This window comes from Anoplolepis gracilipes, chromosome 4 (assembly GCF_047496725.1).
Source record: "Anoplolepis gracilipes chromosome 4, ASM4749672v1, whole genome shotgun sequence".
Classification (NCBI taxonomy): Eukaryota; Metazoa; Arthropoda; class Insecta; order Hymenoptera; family Formicidae; genus Anoplolepis; species Anoplolepis gracilipes.
Genome location: NC_132973.1, coordinates 9,721,137 through 9,737,689, shown reverse-complemented (window position 1 = coordinate 9,737,689; position 16,553 = coordinate 9,721,137). Strand labels below are relative to the sequence as shown.

Here is a 16,553-nt window from a genome sequence, read left to right as displayed (position 1 = left end):
TTCTATGAATCGGTGCGCGTAACGAATCTTATTCCTTGCTAGGTCGAAGTGAAATAAGAAACAGGAAGACAAAAAGCTACTAAAGTATATATAAAGAGGAAAGTATATATAAAGAGGAGATTAAAAAAAAAAGAGAGCCCACAAAAACACACACACAATGTTATTATAAACGATTAATTAATAAAAAACGAATCTTGTTTGTTGTTACTTCTGGTATACCTCGTTGTATAAACTAATATCGTTAATTTTATTCACTTTTACATAGCGTTAAATCGATTCGTTTTTTGTTCCTTTTCAATTTTTCTCGAGAGTTGTACTACGCTTACAATTTTTTTTATTGTTATAGATATCGTTGTAAACCTGAAATATCACGATGAGAGAACGGGAAAAATAATCGATCCAGCTGGAGAAACCGAAATGCTCAATCTTTATTTAGCGCGTCATTATAATGAGGAACGAGTATACAATATCGATTGATAACTGTCGCGTGAGAGAGTATTAAGGGATTAAAGATATATTTTTTTCGTACGACGACAAGACCATCTTCGGTGATGTAATCTACGTGTCTTCCTCCCAAACGGTTTCCGTCAGTATGGCAATGTTATCCAGCCCACGCATCGGCGCGTACTCGAGCGTCCACATCACGTTCGTGAAAACAACTGCGACAATAGTTATAACGAATAAATGATCAACAAGACATATCACAATGATGTCGTTATCAGTATTCGCGAAAATACGTATAAAACATATATAACGAGTTCGATAAGTAAAATCATCATTTTCAAGAAGAAGAAATTCGCTGACTTTATCATGCTCAATTTTGCGATTTTCCTCTATAAATCAAGAACTATAAATATATACTTTGTCCGATTTTCCAGAGAAATATGTAGAATTGAAAGTACTTGGCTGTTATAAGCTGAATTCTTGATCGCGAGATGGAAATTGTACACGTACACATATACTTTCTCGCGACAGAATATGATTAATTCGAAAATCTCTCGATTCCTCGCAGCAAGTGGTTGACAATATTATCGCAGACAATACTAAAATTTTATGAAGATAATTTAGATTGAGATGTAAAATATATATTGGAGGGGGAAATTCGATTCATTATAGCCCAATCCCCTGTTCACCCACAAATTTAGCCGGAAATACGAAACACCTTTCAGCCAGCAAATTGCATTTCAATTGCGGGTATAATAATTTTTAATTATATATTTTTAATTATATATTTAATTATATAAAATGTACTTCAATAATTATATAATTGACGTATATATAAAAATTTGTACGTGTCTCTCTTTCAGAACGGCCAATTTACCGTATTAAAGGTATTCCGTACTTTAGTCTGCCTCGAGTCGCGCTGCACTTACGCATCTCGCCCTGATGCAAGTCGGCGATTAGCTCCGGACACGAGCTGTTGCAGGGATTAATGGGAGTGAGCCGTAGCTGAGTTGCGCCTCGAAGCTGCGCGAGCGCGATCAGGCCAGAGTCGAGCTCGACCTTTTTGTAGTTCGGGCTGTTGTAATCCGAAGACATGAGAACCCAGTTGAAATGCGCCGGCGAGACCGTACTGGAAAGGAAGTACGGTCGCTGGTAGTACTTCCTGAGTACCTTCACGGCATTGATGTCGCAATTCTGCCAGTGGACGAACCACTTGGCCACCTCGGGTGCGTGTACGCGTCGCAGAAAAGCCGCTAGATCGGACGAGCCGGTACGCAGGTTGGAGGTCAGGGCGCAGGGTACCGTCTCCATCAGCCGTTCGTCCTCCAAATAAAGCTGCTCGCATCGAGAAATAATCGTTTTTTTTCTTCTACAGCTCGTTTTTGCGACAAATGAATCTAGAAAAGGTAAAACGACGAAGCTGATAGTTTTATCAGCTGTTACTTACATGGGTGATATTGTCGAACCAAAAGTAATCGGTATTCATCACTGTCCACGAATCCATCGCGTCAGTGATGATGGCCGGTGCGTCGCGACTCAGATAATTGTCGACCAAATTACGATATCGCACGTCCGACAGACGATTGATCGTCTCCAACGCCTCGCAAGTCTACGAAAGAAAGTGTTGGGATCATTTTTTTTTTCACCGAGCAATAGCTACGATTGTAGACTCTAATGATATACAATACAAAGCACATACCACGCAGTCCTCCTCCGTGATAGTGTAATCGTTGTAGAAGGGATTGTTAATCATGCAATTCTCGTAATAGAGCGGCTGCCAGTTCCAGATGGGCAACACCTTGATCAGTAGCAGACGACTAAGGGCGGTGAAATGTGTGCCGACAAAGTCGAGCTGCGCCGCGAGACAGGCCAGGGTGCCCAGCACTATCAGCACCAGAGTACCGCGGAAGACGAGCTGCAACCATGAGCGACGCATCGCCGCTACGAGCGGCTGGCAAATGATATCCATTTCCTCCTCGGTGAAGCCCGCCTGCTGGCAATACCTGCAAAGAAATTTCACACTTGACAATAGCTAACAGCGAGAAATTATCATAATAATTTTTTCTTTATATATATATATATATATATATATATATATATATATATATATATAAGAAAAAAATTTTTTTTTCTGAAAAAAGGTGACGTATAGTAGAAAAGCGATTCAAAACTATATCTCTAGTCGCTTGATAAAAAAGTTAACACACATGAATATTTTTTATTAATTTTTTTATAGGACTAGAATAAAAGTAACTCTCTCGCAACTCTCGAGATTTGTGATACAACGATCCTATAAAAATCAACTTCAAGGAAAATGCTGAAAGAGTAGTTACTTGTAAAAGGAATTGAGCTCATCGTCGATCAGTCTCAGTTTTTCGGAGTGCGTCATCTCATGCTGCTCCTTCGTGTACGTCTTCCGAGGTTGTTTGACGCACTTGTTGTTGGACATGATGACTCGATGGATCTTCGCCTTTGAGTGCGAGGTAAAAGCGATCGTATGTTCCTCGAAGCGGGAGCAAACTTCAGAACCGGCGGCAGGATGATGGAGACGAGTGTGTTTGTCGCTATCGAACCAGGACCGTGCGCGGGCGCGCTTGTACCTACCAACCCGGTATATTGATCGTTGGATGCGCGCATGGACGCGGGAAATCCGAGATTGCTTCTCAACATTTTTTATCAAGTCTCTATCTTTCTTTCTCTCCTTCTCCGATCAACTTTTTCCTTTCGATAAGCGAGATACCTTTTCACCCGCCGAAGAGTTCGCAATTTTTTTTATATACCCAACAATATATAACGTTAAACGTGTGTATGTGGATGATAAAAATTTGAATGTAGTTTTAAAATGTTTTTACACTTTTTATATAGTTAAATTTTTATCACAATATATTCAGGTGACTATGATATCGTGATTATTTATTTTTTAATAAAATATTTTTAAAAAAGTTTATAAAGAAAAAGAGAGAGAGAGAAAGAGATGATGAGCTACAGGTGTTGAACCGAAGATAGTCTTGATACATAATATATTCGCTCATGTCTGGCTATTTATGATTTTAAATAATCTCGATATAACACAATCGCTCATATGCAATATCGCATAATCGCAATTCATTCATTTATCTCAAATTCTTTGTACCAACTTTACCGGCCGCTGATATCAAAGAGGGACGACTCCAGTGATATGAAGATTTCACGTATTATTGTTTACAGACTGTGATCTGTGACTTGATGAGGAGTGTAGTTTGTCAAAAAAACAAACTCACTTTATTATATTATAGTGATAAAATAGGTGTATTATAATGTTGTACATATTAATATAGTATTATACATAAAAAAATCAAGTATTGTGGATATATATATATATATATATATATATATATATATATGTATGTATAATACATAATAAGAATATATCGAATCGTATTCTGATCAAAGTTCTAAAGTCCACTTCAATTTATTGTATATACTTTATATAACAAGTTCTACTACTGCTACAAGTTTAACGTTAATATAAACAACAACGGCAATGTTATGCTCAAGATTACTCGGTAAATACAATAGAGATTTTTCTAAATGTCTAAAAAAAATTAATGTTATTTATAAATATTTTTAGAAAGATTATATATTACAGGGATTATATGTATTATTATCATTAATGTATTATTTTTTGTGTTTGTATATGTATGCAGCAAATGTCAATAATGTGTCCAGAGGTGCTATCAGCCGTCATGTTGCTTCGCTTGCTATGTTACCAGATACACATCAGATGTTATACAAGACATGCAGGTATTATATTGTACAAGATGTTTTATATAGAGATTAATTAAATCTATATGCTTTGCATAGAAATATCTTACTCAATACAGTATGTAAAGTGTATCAGCTATGTTATGAAAATCTCTCATAATTGCAGAGACTTTGCTGAAAATGAATTGAAACCTATTGCGGCAGAAGTTGACCAGAAACATCTCTTTCCAAAGGAACAGATTAAGAAAATGGGTGAACTGGGTCTTATGGGTTTATGCATTCCCGAAGCATTAGGTGGTACAGGATTAGATTACTTGGCCTATGCTATAGCCATGGAAGAAATTTCAAGAGGTTGCGCAGCTGCTGGAGTTATAATGAGTGTGAACAATTCTCTCTATTTGGGTCCAATAGACAAATTTGGAACCGATAAGCAGAAAGAAAAATACATTACTCCCTTTGTGACCGGAGAAAAGATTGGTTGCTTTGCACTGAGCGAACCAGGCAATGGATCTGATGCTGGTGCTGCGTCTACTACTGCCAAGGCAAATGGAAATGCTTATATTATTAATGGTACCAAATCATGGATAACGAATGCTTATGAAGCTGAGGCGGTAGTTCTTTTCGCAACGACCGACAAGTCTAAGAAGCACAAAGGTATAAGCGCTTTCATAGTCGATAAACCGACAACTGGTCTGACTTTGGGCAAGAAGGAAGATAAACTGGGTATACGAGGAAGCAGTACTTGCTCCTTGATCTTTGAAGATTGTCAAGTATCAAGAGATAACATTCTAGGCGAACCGGGAATGGGCTTTAAAATCGCAATGATGACTCTAGGTATGCGAATGATTATGCACGCGAATTTGAAATAATTCTAACATAGTGTCATCTCTGCAGACGCTGGCAGAATAGGAATCGCTGGACAAGCGTTGGGCATAGCTCAGGCATCTTTGGATTGCGCGATAGATTACGCAGCGAAACGTCAAGCCTTTGGTCAACCTATCATGAAGCTGCAGGCGATTCAACAAAAAATTGCCGACATGGCTTTGAAACTGGAAAGTTCAAGATTGTTGACGTGGCGGGCGGCTCAGCTGAAGGATAATGGCAAGTCGTACACGAAGGTGCGTTTAAAATAATTAAATATTCATTCACAATCTATACCATACAATATATTCACTTGTTAGAAGTGATGTTCTTTATCTTATCGCGTATATAATCTTTATTTCTTTCATTAAACATGACACTTTGCGTATCTTATTAGATACATAAAATTTCTCTTGCATTCTTCTCAATGGCAAAGTGAGAATAATTTATCTTAACAGGTTTTTTACGCATCCATATACATATAATTTCTCATTCGTTAGGAAGCCGCTATGGCAAAACTCTCTGCGTCAGAAAGTGCCACATTCTGCGCTCATCAATGCATACAGATTTTGGGAGGGATGGGATACGTGTCGGACATGCCGGCGGAACGTCATTACAGGGATGCACGTATCACGGAGATCTACGAGGGTACGTCCGAGATCCAGAGGCTCGTAATCGCTGGGAATCTTATCAAAGAGTACGGTCTCTGAATCGAGATCGCACGACTCGTATATATATACGTAAAGTAATCCTTCATCATGTTATAGTTTTTCTTTTTATATTCAAATCAAAATATATTTTGAATGTACTGTATTGATATTAAATTTTATATATATATATATATATATATATATACTTTTTTTATACGAAGAGAGAAATATTGAAATAAATTTCATATGCTATGCCTTCTAATTTTATTAACTCTTGACTAAATATACGTGACTGGCTCGAGAGACATACACACATACGCGCACACACATACACATACACGTATGTATGCAAAAAAAAAAAACTCATCACATGTGTGCATATATACATATATACACATACACATCTTCATTATTAGCCCTTTGGCAGCGATACGGAAATTTTTTCCACGACTCTTCTCTACCCTGCTTGTCATACGTCAGCAACAGCTACAGTCTATCTAAGTGACTGTCATCGTAGGATAACAATCATAGTAGTGTGAACCCGCGCACAAATGTGAAACTCGTTTCTAAAACGGGCGACGCAGTGGTGAAATAAAGGCAGATTCATTAAAGTTAAGAGTATGTTTGAACGACACAGATCTATTTTTCCTTATTGAGGAAATAGCGAATAAATTTGTATGTCCAGTTTTCTCTCTCTCTCTCTCTCTTTCTTTCTTTCTTTCTTCCTCTTCCATATCTAATGTATCGAATACAAATATCTACTATGTGCATTCATCGTGGCTACCACTGTTTGTAAGTGAATACGAAGATAAAGCTATGTCTTAGACTATGGCTATTTGCCTTTCAACATAATACAGAGAATACATTTACTTTGTGCAAATGACAGTTAAATTATATATTTTGTTACTGTTTTTAATCTTTGATCACATTTTTAATTAGAGATCCTATCACTATATAAGAACGCTGCTGCTACGTGTTTAACCCATTAAAAGACATTTATTCCTATTTATCTTGGGATTCAATTTAGAGTTAAACGGCAGTAAATAATTATTTCTATAAAAAAATGCACAAGTTTTAAAATATCTAGCAATACTGTTCTTTCGTTTCAACAAGAAACGAGCCATTACGTAAACTTATCGATCCTTGCAAATATTTTTTCTCAATGTATTAAGAAAAAAAATTGTAAATCTAAGCATAATTATGTCGCTTGTAATGGATTTATGAGCAGCGTTCTAGAATACTTTGTCGGTTGTACTCGGAGATCCATTGGAATGCAAAAAAAACATTACATATAATGTCATTTGAATTCTAATTTCATTTCCTTGTTTTTTCTTTCTTTTTATGTACAATAACGCACCCTTTCATACCGTTCACCCGCTGTCACAAATATTGAAATAGTCTAAAACTGCTTCTCTACATATGTGTGTATATGTATATCTCGTGTGAGCACTTTACATAGAATACACATCACCTTTTCTCCGTTCTCATTAAACAATTTACGTTGTAATGTTAATGTTATCGTAAGAGACGCAGTATAATTAAAAAATCCATCAATTTGTTTTTTTTTAACTTTTTAGAAGATACATTTCACATTTGTTGAGAATAAAAGTGAAAAAAAAACAATATATAAATCGGAGGAATTTATCGTAGTACCATATTTCGTGTGATCAAAGATCTCACGGATTAAGAATTCCGCTGTAGGAGCACATTTAAGATTCTTAAAACATGTTCGACTCAACTTCGCACATATACTTTCGCAAGTTTGATAAAATACTCTCGAAATCTTCTCCGAAAATACAGGATCACATTTCTGTCTGAAATAATAATAGTTCGAAATATGGATTATTAATATGTAACATTTAGATTCTTTTCAATTGTACATTAATATATATATATATATGTATACATATATATATATGTATATATATTAAACAGAGTGGATTTTTTTAACTATTTAACTACGATCAAACTTGCAAAGTTAAATCACATATTTCCTTTGTTTTTTTTTATGTACTTTGCAGCAAGCATCTTTTGTTAATGAACGTTAATAACTATTATTATCGAACTACGAACTGTTTTTAAGTAATTGTAACTTCATCTATAGTGGTTTTTATGAAACCAAATTCTCTTTTTATATAATTATGCATTAAATGAGAACCAGATAACCTGATTCTTTTCATTTCTTTCTTTCTTTCATAATAATAGATACATAATAATAATCTTTATAGATACATTTATCTAAAACGCTTGTAAATATAAAATAAATTAAAATTGTAAGTAATTTTTTCTGTAATAGACACTGAATCTAGACACGTAAACTCCGGAAATCGTTCGAATCCTGTGGAATCGTCTATGACAGAGCGTAACAGGGTGTACATCTGTAGGTATGCGTATGTATTTGTGTTGACATGTATAAGGAAATTGATTTAACCGTTCATAACAGACGCTATCAAAGTCTCAATCATCAGCGCGCATACCTCGCACTTCTCCTTGATGTCTTTGCTGCAATCAAATACATAAAGAATGTTTCAGAATATAATCAGAAATTTCTAACACTTAATAATTTTAGAATTTGTGCATAGAGTAAGATTATCAAATAAGTTGTAAGCGAATCGATCAAAGAAGGATTTCTTACCCTGTCTAATTCTTCTTTCGTATTGTCTTCAATAGCTCTAATATCCTCCATGGTCAAACCATGCCAGCGATCTATCCAGCAGAACACTTGTCTATGAAAATTAGTGAACAAGCGCCGTTCTGCTTTCTGAATGAACCCTTCAACACGGGTCTGTAGACCGAACCATTTAAATTCACAAGTGACTAGCTTGTAGCACGTCATCACAGGCTTAACATTATCCTTCCAATCTTTCCCTATGAGAGGACCTCGTCCCGTCTTCTGGGATTTGAATTTGGTCGGATCCTCGTCCTCCTTGTAATCGGCACTAGCGACCGGATCATTTGCAATATCTATATGTACTATCTCTCTAATTTTGAGCTTATCGGGCGGCAATTCATGAACCTATTTGTGACAAAAAACGCAATAAATGTAATCAACTGGAGGTACTTATCAAACCTTGCATGTACTTACATTATGCTGATTGCCATTATCGCCAATATGAAAGGATTCTATCATGATCACAAAATTATCCTTCATATAACCTGGATTCTAAAAAAGATTAAAGTAACGTTTACAAATGTATTTATATTTAATATCTTGTATAATATATATAATATGCGTTTATATATATCAACACACTTACAGTTATGACTGTTTTACAATAGGGATAAGCGTTCCAAGCCTCTTCATGTATCTCCAGCGAGTTCTTTGGCAATAAAATGCGAATGAAAGCAGGCACTTTGCTAGCTAAGTGATAAATCTTATATGTATATTGGCCTGACGAATACTGTCCACCGAGTAGTGGGTAATCCGTAAACGGCTCATTCTTCAACACTTCAATGCCTTCTCCGCCACCTGTGTTATTCTTACTAGCCTCTGCTACAGAGTACAGTTGAGCTACTTGATACTGTTAATAGAAAAACAACTTGTGAATCTTTGATACATGGTTTCCAAAGAGGCAGATAAAAAAATACATAATTGCATAATCTGTCTACAGGCAGAGATATATAATAACTCATTTTTAAAAAGCACACATTTATTCATGTCTTTTTATTCATTTATGACAATGATTTACTGAATCTAATTAAAATAATTTAAATCGTCAAAAGAAATAATTTAAAGTCAAAATAAAGATATTTTTTTCTTTTGAGTATTATTATTTTATTTTCCAAGATGAATAAATAATAAATAGAAATATAGAAACAGTTTATATATATATATATATATATATATATAAAACAAAAAGTAATAATAAAAAGCAATTATATGACAAACAAGACTTTCAATTGTAATTTGCATCATGATTTGTACGAAATAACTATGTAAGAACTCTGACATATAGTGTCATGCAAACAACAATTAGATGAGTGGCAAATTTTCTGATTACATAGTAATGTTAAAAAACTGATTTTAGGTAGTCTGTTCTTTCTTTTTTTTTTTTTTTTTTTTTGCAATCTAATCATTGTTAGGCTTATATTAAACTGGGTCATTATATGAGGAGCAGGACCTTTCTGACAGATCAGACACGTACCTCTTCCACTGTGAGGGGCAGAGTGACACGGCTGTAACAAACAAGTAATAAGTTATGTCAGCATTATATCAAACGAAGGAAACGAAGACGATGATGACGGTAACGCAATCGTGGCCTTGAGTCACGTTTCCCGCATCACAGAATGGGGGGCACGCGTTGCTGCCGCAAGGTGTAGTATCGCTCGGCCGATCTTAATTAAATCAGAAATCGAAAGCGATCGATAAAGTTTGAAATTTACAATTAACTATATGTTAGTCCGTATCGTATTCCGATCGATGATCCAAGGAAGCCAAGAAATCCCGAGGGTTGCTAAAGTTTCAGCCGCACCTCCTTTCTCGCACGCACTTTTTGTCTTTAAAAGGAAACAGATTCACAGACTTTGGGGGAGAAAGAAAAAGAAAGAAAGAATAGGAACAGGGTGCAGAGAGTGCAACTGAAACGAACAGACCTCTGGAATCAGGCGGTAAGGGATGAGAGGGTCACCATCCCTCCACCGTCTCTCTCTTTTCCTTCATCCCCCTCCATGTGTCAGCCGCCGTTAAAGATTAGTAATAATCGCGATCTCATTGAACGATTTTTTTTTTTTTTTTTTTTTTTTAATTAGGCTAAGTCGGTCCACAGAAATACACGTAATCGAAATTCGGATATTCCATGGCACGCACACCTGACAGGCCCCCTCTCCCCTCTGTCTCGCTGCGCCCCCGTACCCCTCGTTACGCGCAACCGTCACTTACAATTCTTTGATAAGCATTTTAGGCAGAAGAGCACATGGACCAGTCAGCGCGCCAGATCAGCAGACGATTCTCGATCCGCCGACGACGAAGGAGCAGCAACAACAGCACCACCACTGCCGCCGTTAACGCACCAACCACCACCTCACCCTCGTCAGAGCTATTACAGCGGATTCGCTCGCGCTATCGGCTCGCGCTCGTTGCTGAGTCATACAATGAATAACCGCAACGCTCGCGAGACTTGCCAACCGACTGACACACTCTGACCACCGCTGGCTGCTCCACGGGTCCGCACCAGCACACACCGAGCAACCGCACCGCGACGACCGCGTCGAAGGACCCTACACACACTTGCGCGCGCGCCCGCGCACACGTGTACGACACGACTCCAAGTCCCCCTCCCCTTCGCCTCCCCCCTGCCGCTCCGTCTCTTCCTCCTTCCTCTTCCCCTCTTTTCCCGCCATAGCGTACGATTGTCCGATTCTAGCCCCTCTCTCACCGCGACCCGTTCCGCTGGACCTACCAACTTTGCCGATGACGTCATTCGAGCGAGAGATTAACGCGCGTGCGTATACTAGCGTGCAACGTATGTATATGTATGTATGTACGTATGATCGCAACGTATCTTTCTACATTAGAGGTATACAGTTTGGGAAGTATATATATATTCAATATTCGAGAGCTGTCAGATATATTGAAATTGTTATGTAATTGCGACGCGTGATGATAAACAACGATCGTGACTTTTGTTCTCGTTGATATTTGCGAGAAATGTGAAGTAGAGAATTTCAAATGAATGGTACATATATGTTATTATGTACGTGTATACCGCGATGAATTTTCCGTGTTTTTAATAGCGAGAGAATTACGTTGGATGCACTGATGCGCATTAAGGGCGAGTTCACAGACTTCTAATCTTTCTGTCTTGTCCAGAAATTGCCTTTTAGAAAGAGGCAGAGATATAGATTAAAAAAACTTATGATTACAATTATTATTAAAGATGAGGTAAAAAGTTGACATATACATATATCTCATTTCAATATTTATGAATTTGATCATTCTTTATATAATTGTATGCAGTTTTTTTAAAGACATATATATATAGTTCCGAATGTGATATAACATTAAGTTGTGCAATATTTTTTCTTAATTCCTTGAAAATATTCAAGAAAAGAAAATGTTTCGATTAAAAGATATATGTGATGATTAACTTCTTATATTCTTTTATCGTGAAGACTTTCGATAAAACTAAAATTAACTTTTCATAAATGATGATTAATTTGATAGAACTATTTATTATTAATCAAAAATTTCTAAATACCAAAAATTAATAAAATATAATAAATTTGTCTTTATCTAAAATACTTATATTCTTCGCTTTCCAATGCGTTAAACAACAAAGACATGATAATTTTACAGTCTGAATAAAATATTACAATAAGATAAATTAATAAGATAATTTGATAAATTAATCGGATTAAATTATAAGCTTTTTAGTTAGATCAAAGTCTTTAACTATAAATGACAGATTAACTTAAGAAAAACGCCGCACATGTGTATGTACGTGTGTATGCGTGGTGTGTGTGTGTGTCGTGTGTCTTACACACGTTTTTTTATGAGACATCCTGTATGACAAATAGCGAGTGCGAATCTTTGCATTTGGCATGCTGTTGTATTCTAGATCGCTCTTGATTGGTAGATATATAGTGTATCAACATCCAGTCGGACGAGGTCGGAACGAGAGAAGCCGGTTTCGAGCGGGGACGTGTCTTGTGTCAAAACGAATTTGTATAGATAATTCTTTTTGCGATTTCGCGCCAATGACGACGATGAGCAACGAGGTCACGATCGACGACGTGAGTAACTTTGATCATTTCATTCAATAATCGTAAACTTTCCCAGACGATATTGCGTGTATATACATTCTTTCCTGCTCTTTCCAGTTTCCTGCTTTGAGGTTGAAGCATGTTCATATTAAAGACAAAGTTGCGCTTTTAAAGACAATAAATACGATTTTGCAAGGTGGCGCAGATAATCTACAGGTACGTTCTCTTTCTTATCTGTGTTCTTTTTTTCAAAATTTTTTTACTAACAATATATTTCTTTCACTAATTTCTAATTATCTCTGTGTAGGTGGTTACAGATTTTGATTTAACTCTTACGAAACAACACATAAATGGAAGACATATGCTTAGTAGTTTTGGTAAGCACACATGATAAATTATTACATTAAGAAATGGAAGGAGAGTTGTATTGTTGCATAATATATTTTTTTCATAATATAGTTTGTATCTATATAATGTGCTTTTTTTTAATCAATTAATTAAGTTTGCTAGCTTATTTAGAATTAATTATTAAATATATGACTCAAATTTTTTAATAAATACAATTAGATGTTTGTAACTTTAATTAGGATACTATATAATAATTTAATATGATTTTAGGTATGTTCAGAAAATGCAAGCAATTACCACAACATTATTTGGACGAGGCTAAGTGCCTATACGAAAAGTACAGACCCATTGAGATAGATCCAAATTTGTCTTTGAATGAAAAAGCAGATGCTATGCACGATTGGATGACTACTGCACACAATATACTAAAAGGCATCAAGTTCGATTCTCGCGAAATAGAAGAGGTAGCCCAAGAAAATGGCAATGTATTACGTGATGGTACAAGAGAGATTTTGGAAAAGTTATACAATGTGGGAGTGCCGATTGTAGTGTTTAGCGCTGGTTTAGGAGATATGGTGGAGGCTGTGTTAAGGTGCAACGATGCTCTCTTTGATAATGTAAAAATAATCTCCAACTTTCTAAAGTACAAAGAAAATCAATTGGATGGATTTAATAATGATGTGCTTATACATGGTTACAATAAAAATGAATGTGCGCTAGCGAATGAACATCTGACGGTATTCAGAAAGAGACGGAATATATTGTTAATGGGTGATTCAACTGGCGATGCTAGTATGGTAGACAAAGTAAAAGATACCAAGACAGTTTTGAAAATAGGATTTCTGTACGAACATGTATGTACATGGCAATGAAATATCGCTTTTAAAATTAAAATGTAACGATTAATTTCCATTTTTGTTTTCCAGGTTGAGGCTAGCTTAGACTTGTTCATGGAAAAGTTTGATATTGTTCTTGTTGATGATCAAACGATGAGAGTGCCAATGGAGATACTGCAAAGTATCTTGTAATAATATTTGTATAAATTAATACTCTTTTATGCTGGCATATGTGTACATATCTATAAAAATTTATAATCACAAATATGACCATTACAATTCAGAATACAGAACAATTTAATTTACAATTCATTTAAATTTTAAATATATAAATATGTTATAAGTTATGTTCATCTTTTTATAATATGAAAAAGGATGTATGTTTTAAATAAATTTATTTTTATTAACTTATGCAAAACTGAGAAACCAAATGTATCTGCTACAATTTTATAAATCTATGTTGAATTAACAATTATTTTTTATATTAACAATTTTTCATATTAATTATTTCATATAATATATTAATTCTGTTTTATGTATGTATATTTAATTAACGATGAAACTAAACAGTTATAATCTATGAAATTTGATTAGCTGTAATATGTGTTCTCTGATAACTGACCTACAAGTTATGAAACTATAAATTTGTACCAATTCTTATATTAATTACTTCCATTAGAGCTGATATTTCAGTCGCAGATATTTTCTTATAATTAATATATTTTAGTTTCAAAAAATATAATTGTAAATTCTCAAAAACAGTCAAAAATTAGTATATTTGCAAAATAATTTTAATATTTAATTTAAAAGATGTTATAAAATTTAAAAACTTTTTCGAGATAAATACAGGAGAGATATATTTGATAAATAAATAAAACACTCATGTAAGATAAAATTATTTCGTAGATAAGTGCAGTCTTTTCAGGCATTATATGTTAATTTTAAAATCAAGTTTGATATTCGAAGTCCAATCCAGTGATATCCAAAGTTGGAAAAACAGGCACTTGCACGTTGATTCTTGCTCGTAGCATGATTGTATCGTTTTATTCGTGTTTCATATTTTGATGAAATTATATAGGAATCAAAATATTCTACTCTGATTTTATTTTATTAAGACTAGTCGTTATTTCTAACCTAAAGTCTGTTGTATACAAACAGTAAGCATTGAATTATTTATTTTAGCTTTCAATAAAATTACACAAAATAATGAAAAAACTTTGAAGGTAAATCTGCTGACATGTTAAATTCGGAAGACCTTAGTGAGCAAGAATTGGAAACGTTGAGAGGCGATGCCGTGGGCAACAACCTCTGCAGCGGCAAATGGATAATCAGTACTTTGATGTCTTTGTGTGAGGTAATTTTTACAAGAGCTATATATTTTATAACAGTTATAGTTGTGTAAGTTTTAAATTTTTAAATGAATTTTGAATTTTTATTTATATATTTAAATTATCTCTCCATATTTTTTGTTAGATTTGTAGTACTAAATTACTCAACAGTATATAATTAATATATCGTAATTTGTTTTAGCTACATCAAAATGGTTGGACAGAAGAACTAGAAAATCGACTTTGTATTTTGTGGGACTTGAGTGCTGAAGAGGAAGTGGTATCATATCTTATGTCGCATGATTTTCCAAAAATAGCAAAAAACATATTGGACATTTATGATCAACCACGATTAATTGTATAAAATTCTAAAGAAATTATTTTGAAGAATGGAAAATTTTAATTATTGTTTTAATATTGGAAAAAAAATATATATTTTTAGGAAATAATTTTAGGTATCATTGGCAATGTATGCTGCAATAATGAAGCGATTGATACAATAAGCTGTGATAGAGATCTTGTTACACAAATTCTAAATCGCTTGACATCCGATGACACACTAATATTAATTCAACTTCTCAGAATTTTACAATTAATTACATGGAAAATCCGAAAGAATCCTCAATCAAATTGGGTGGCTCACTTCACAGAATGCGAATTTTTTGGAGATTCTATAATTTTTATGTTAAATAGTTCTACTAATGGTATACTAATGCAATATATAATATTTTATAAGAAGTTTATATAATTTACTTTTTACAATTTGTATATTCTATGAAATTTTTGTTGCAGATGACTTATTAATGGCAACAATGAATTTTCTCGAGTCTACATCTCATATAAGTGTGCCACACAAAGACAGTTTTTTGAAAGAATTTTTCAAGATAGATAATTTGATTCATGCACTGTTAGAATCTTTCATGCAAGTTATATCAGTGGAAAAACTCAGTTATTCCAAAGTAGAAATGATATTTATTGAACATTGGTTGAAAGTATTAATTGTCATAATAGAATTGGGCTCACTTAAATTTGCGGACTGTGAAAATGACGAAAATTTTTCAAAATTAATGGACATTATGTATAGAATACTAAAACCATACGAAGAATCGCATATTTTATTCCCAATCGAGGAATTAAACGCTAATGTAATTAACGAAACTATACGTATATTATTAAGTTTTCATTGCTGTGATGTAGATATCCCACCGAAAATAGATTACGTTATAACAACTATAATTTTTTACCTTAAAACAGGTACATAATTCGATCTTGTATCATAGTATACACAGTCATTTTTTTTTACTTATACATGCTTTGTATATACATTCTAGATTCAGATGCAAGGAAAGAAGAATTAAATCCAGATGAAGAGTTAATAAGCATACTTTCACATAGTCTGAATCAATACTGGTTGCAGATTATTGGATTTTGTACCAGTAATTATATCACAGAAATATTGCATCAATGTAAACACGAAGTTCGTAGATATTTAATTGATCTTGCGGAATCTGATTCTAAAGTGACACCTGAGGTATTTGAAAAATTAAAGAAAGCTGCTGCTGCTTTCGAAAAATTATGAAAGATTTTCTAATGTATTATGTTTAAGACAGAAAGTAAACTGTCTTTAGTTTTGTACAAAC

At 34.4% G+C, this 16,553-nt stretch overlaps 5 protein-coding genes across 6 annotated transcripts; 3 read left to right on the top strand and 2 right to left on the bottom strand.

The window, feature by feature from the left end:
* Window positions 1–167: 167 nt before the first annotated feature.
* On the bottom strand, window positions 168–3,034 carry LOC140665328 (uncharacterized). Of its 2 annotated transcripts, none has more exons than XR_012046584.1 (5): window positions 2,778–3,034; window positions 2,144–2,447; window positions 1,892–2,053; window positions 1,374–1,813; window positions 168–659 (listed from the first exon to the last, which is right to left on the bottom strand). XR_012046584.1 is itself a non-coding variant. In XM_072891308.1 (5 exons), the coding sequence occupies exons 1-5, from the start codon at window positions 2,891–2,893 to the stop codon at window positions 559–561; spliced, it is 1,089 nt and encodes a 362-aa protein (XP_072747409.1). In that variant the 5' UTR covers window positions 2,894–3,029; the 3' UTR covers window positions 172–558. The 2 variants fall into 2 exon arrangements, 1 of the variants encoding a protein (XP_072747409.1); XM_072891308.1 differs by having other exon boundaries at window positions 172–659; window positions 1,374–1,779; window positions 2,778–3,029.
* A 623-nt stretch (window positions 3,035–3,657) lies between these two features.
* On the top strand, window positions 3,658–5,951 carry Arc42 (Activator-recruited cofactor subunit 42). The gene is made up of 5 exons (XM_072891307.1): window positions 3,658–3,989; window positions 4,131–4,227; window positions 4,355–5,022; window positions 5,083–5,306; window positions 5,550–5,951. Exons 1-5 carry the CDS (start codon window positions 3,968–3,970, stop codon window positions 5,757–5,759), a joined length of 1,221 nt encoding a protein of 406 aa, XP_072747408.1. The 5' UTR covers window positions 3,658–3,967; the 3' UTR covers window positions 5,760–5,951.
* Window positions 5,952–6,994: 1,043 nt separating this feature from the next.
* On the bottom strand, window positions 6,995–10,969 carry Vib (phosphatidylinositol transfer protein vib). Its single transcript, XM_072891315.1, has 6 exons — window positions 10,579–10,969; window positions 9,845–9,875; window positions 8,957–9,220; window positions 8,785–8,862; window positions 8,335–8,715; window positions 6,995–8,201 (listed from the first exon to the last, which is right to left on the bottom strand). The coding sequence occupies exons 1-6, from the start codon at window positions 10,593–10,595 to the stop codon at window positions 8,157–8,159; spliced, it is 816 nt and encodes a 271-aa protein (XP_072747416.1). The 5' UTR covers window positions 10,596–10,969; the 3' UTR covers window positions 6,995–8,156.
* A 1,289-nt stretch (window positions 10,970–12,258) lies between these two features.
* Cn-iiib (cytosolic 5'-nucleotidase IIIB) lies at window positions 12,259–13,907 on the top strand. The gene is made up of 5 exons (XM_072891309.1): window positions 12,259–12,431; window positions 12,519–12,617; window positions 12,709–12,778; window positions 13,020–13,603; window positions 13,676–13,907. The coding sequence occupies exons 1-5, from the start codon at window positions 12,396–12,398 to the stop codon at window positions 13,775–13,777; spliced, it is 891 nt and encodes a 296-aa protein (XP_072747410.1). The 5' UTR covers window positions 12,259–12,395; the 3' UTR covers window positions 13,778–13,907.
* A 593-nt stretch (window positions 13,908–14,500) lies between these two features.
* On the top strand, window positions 14,501–16,552 carry LOC140664645 (uncharacterized). Its single transcript, XM_072889950.1, has 6 exons — window positions 14,501–14,742; window positions 14,809–14,939; window positions 15,116–15,271; window positions 15,356–15,617; window positions 15,706–16,167; window positions 16,245–16,552. Exons 2-6 carry the CDS (start codon window positions 14,823–14,825, stop codon window positions 16,490–16,492), a joined length of 1,245 nt encoding a protein of 414 aa, XP_072746051.1. The 5' UTR covers window positions 14,501–14,742; window positions 14,809–14,822; the 3' UTR covers window positions 16,493–16,552.
* The last annotated feature ends 1 nt before the right edge of the window (window position 16,553 follows it).

Bases quoted from the DNA above. Each gene is read 5' to 3' on its own strand.
- LOC140665328 (XM_072891308.1), bottom strand. From the start codon at position 2,893: ATGTCCAACAACAAGTGCGTCAAACAACCTCGGAAGACGTACACGAAG. The intron at 2,054-2,143 runs GTATGTGCTTTG...TTTCTTTCGTAG, and splicing joins TCACGGAGGAGGACTGCGTG to ACTTGCGAGGCGTTGGAGAC. The intron at 660-1,373 runs GTAAGTGCAGCG...CTATTGTCGCAG, and splicing joins CTTGCATCAGGGCGAGATGC to TTGTTTTCACGAACGTGATG.
- Arc42 (XM_072891307.1), top strand. From the start codon at position 3,968: ATGTTATGCTCAAGATTACTCG. The intron at 3,990-4,130 runs GTAAATACAATA...ATATGTATGCAG, and splicing joins GTTATGCTCAAGATTACTCG to CAAATGTCAATAATGTGTCC. The intron at 5,307-5,549 runs GTGCGTTTAAAA...CTCATTCGTTAG, and splicing joins ATGGCAAGTCGTACACGAAG to GAAGCCGCTATGGCAAAACT.
- Vib (XM_072891315.1), bottom strand. The intron at 8,863-8,956 runs GTAAGTGTGTTG...AATCTTTTTTAG, and splicing joins ATTGTAAAACAGTCATAACT to AATCCAGGTTATATGAAGGA. The intron at 8,202-8,334 runs GTAAGAAATCCT...ATTTGATTGCAG, and splicing joins CGAAAGAAGAATTAGACAGG to CAAAGACATCAAGGAGAAGT.
- Cn-iiib (XM_072891309.1), top strand. From the start codon at position 12,396: ATGACGACGATGAGCAACGAGGTCACGATCGACGAC. The intron at 12,432-12,518 runs GTGAGTAACTTT...TGCTCTTTCCAG, and splicing joins ACGAGGTCACGATCGACGAC to TTTCCTGCTTTGAGGTTGAA. The intron at 12,618-12,708 runs GTACGTTCTCTT...ATCTCTGTGTAG, and splicing joins GTGGCGCAGATAATCTACAG to GTGGTTACAGATTTTGATTT.
- LOC140664645 (XM_072889950.1), top strand. From the start codon at position 14,823: ATGTTAAATTCGGAAGACCTTAGTGAGCAAGAATTGGAAACGTTGAGA. The intron at 14,940-15,115 runs GTAATTTTTACA...AATTTGTTTTAG, and splicing joins CTTTGATGTCTTTGTGTGAG to CTACATCAAAATGGTTGGAC. The intron at 15,618-15,705 runs GTATACTAATGC...TTTTTGTTGCAG, and splicing joins GTTAAATAGTTCTACTAATG to ATGACTTATTAATGGCAACA.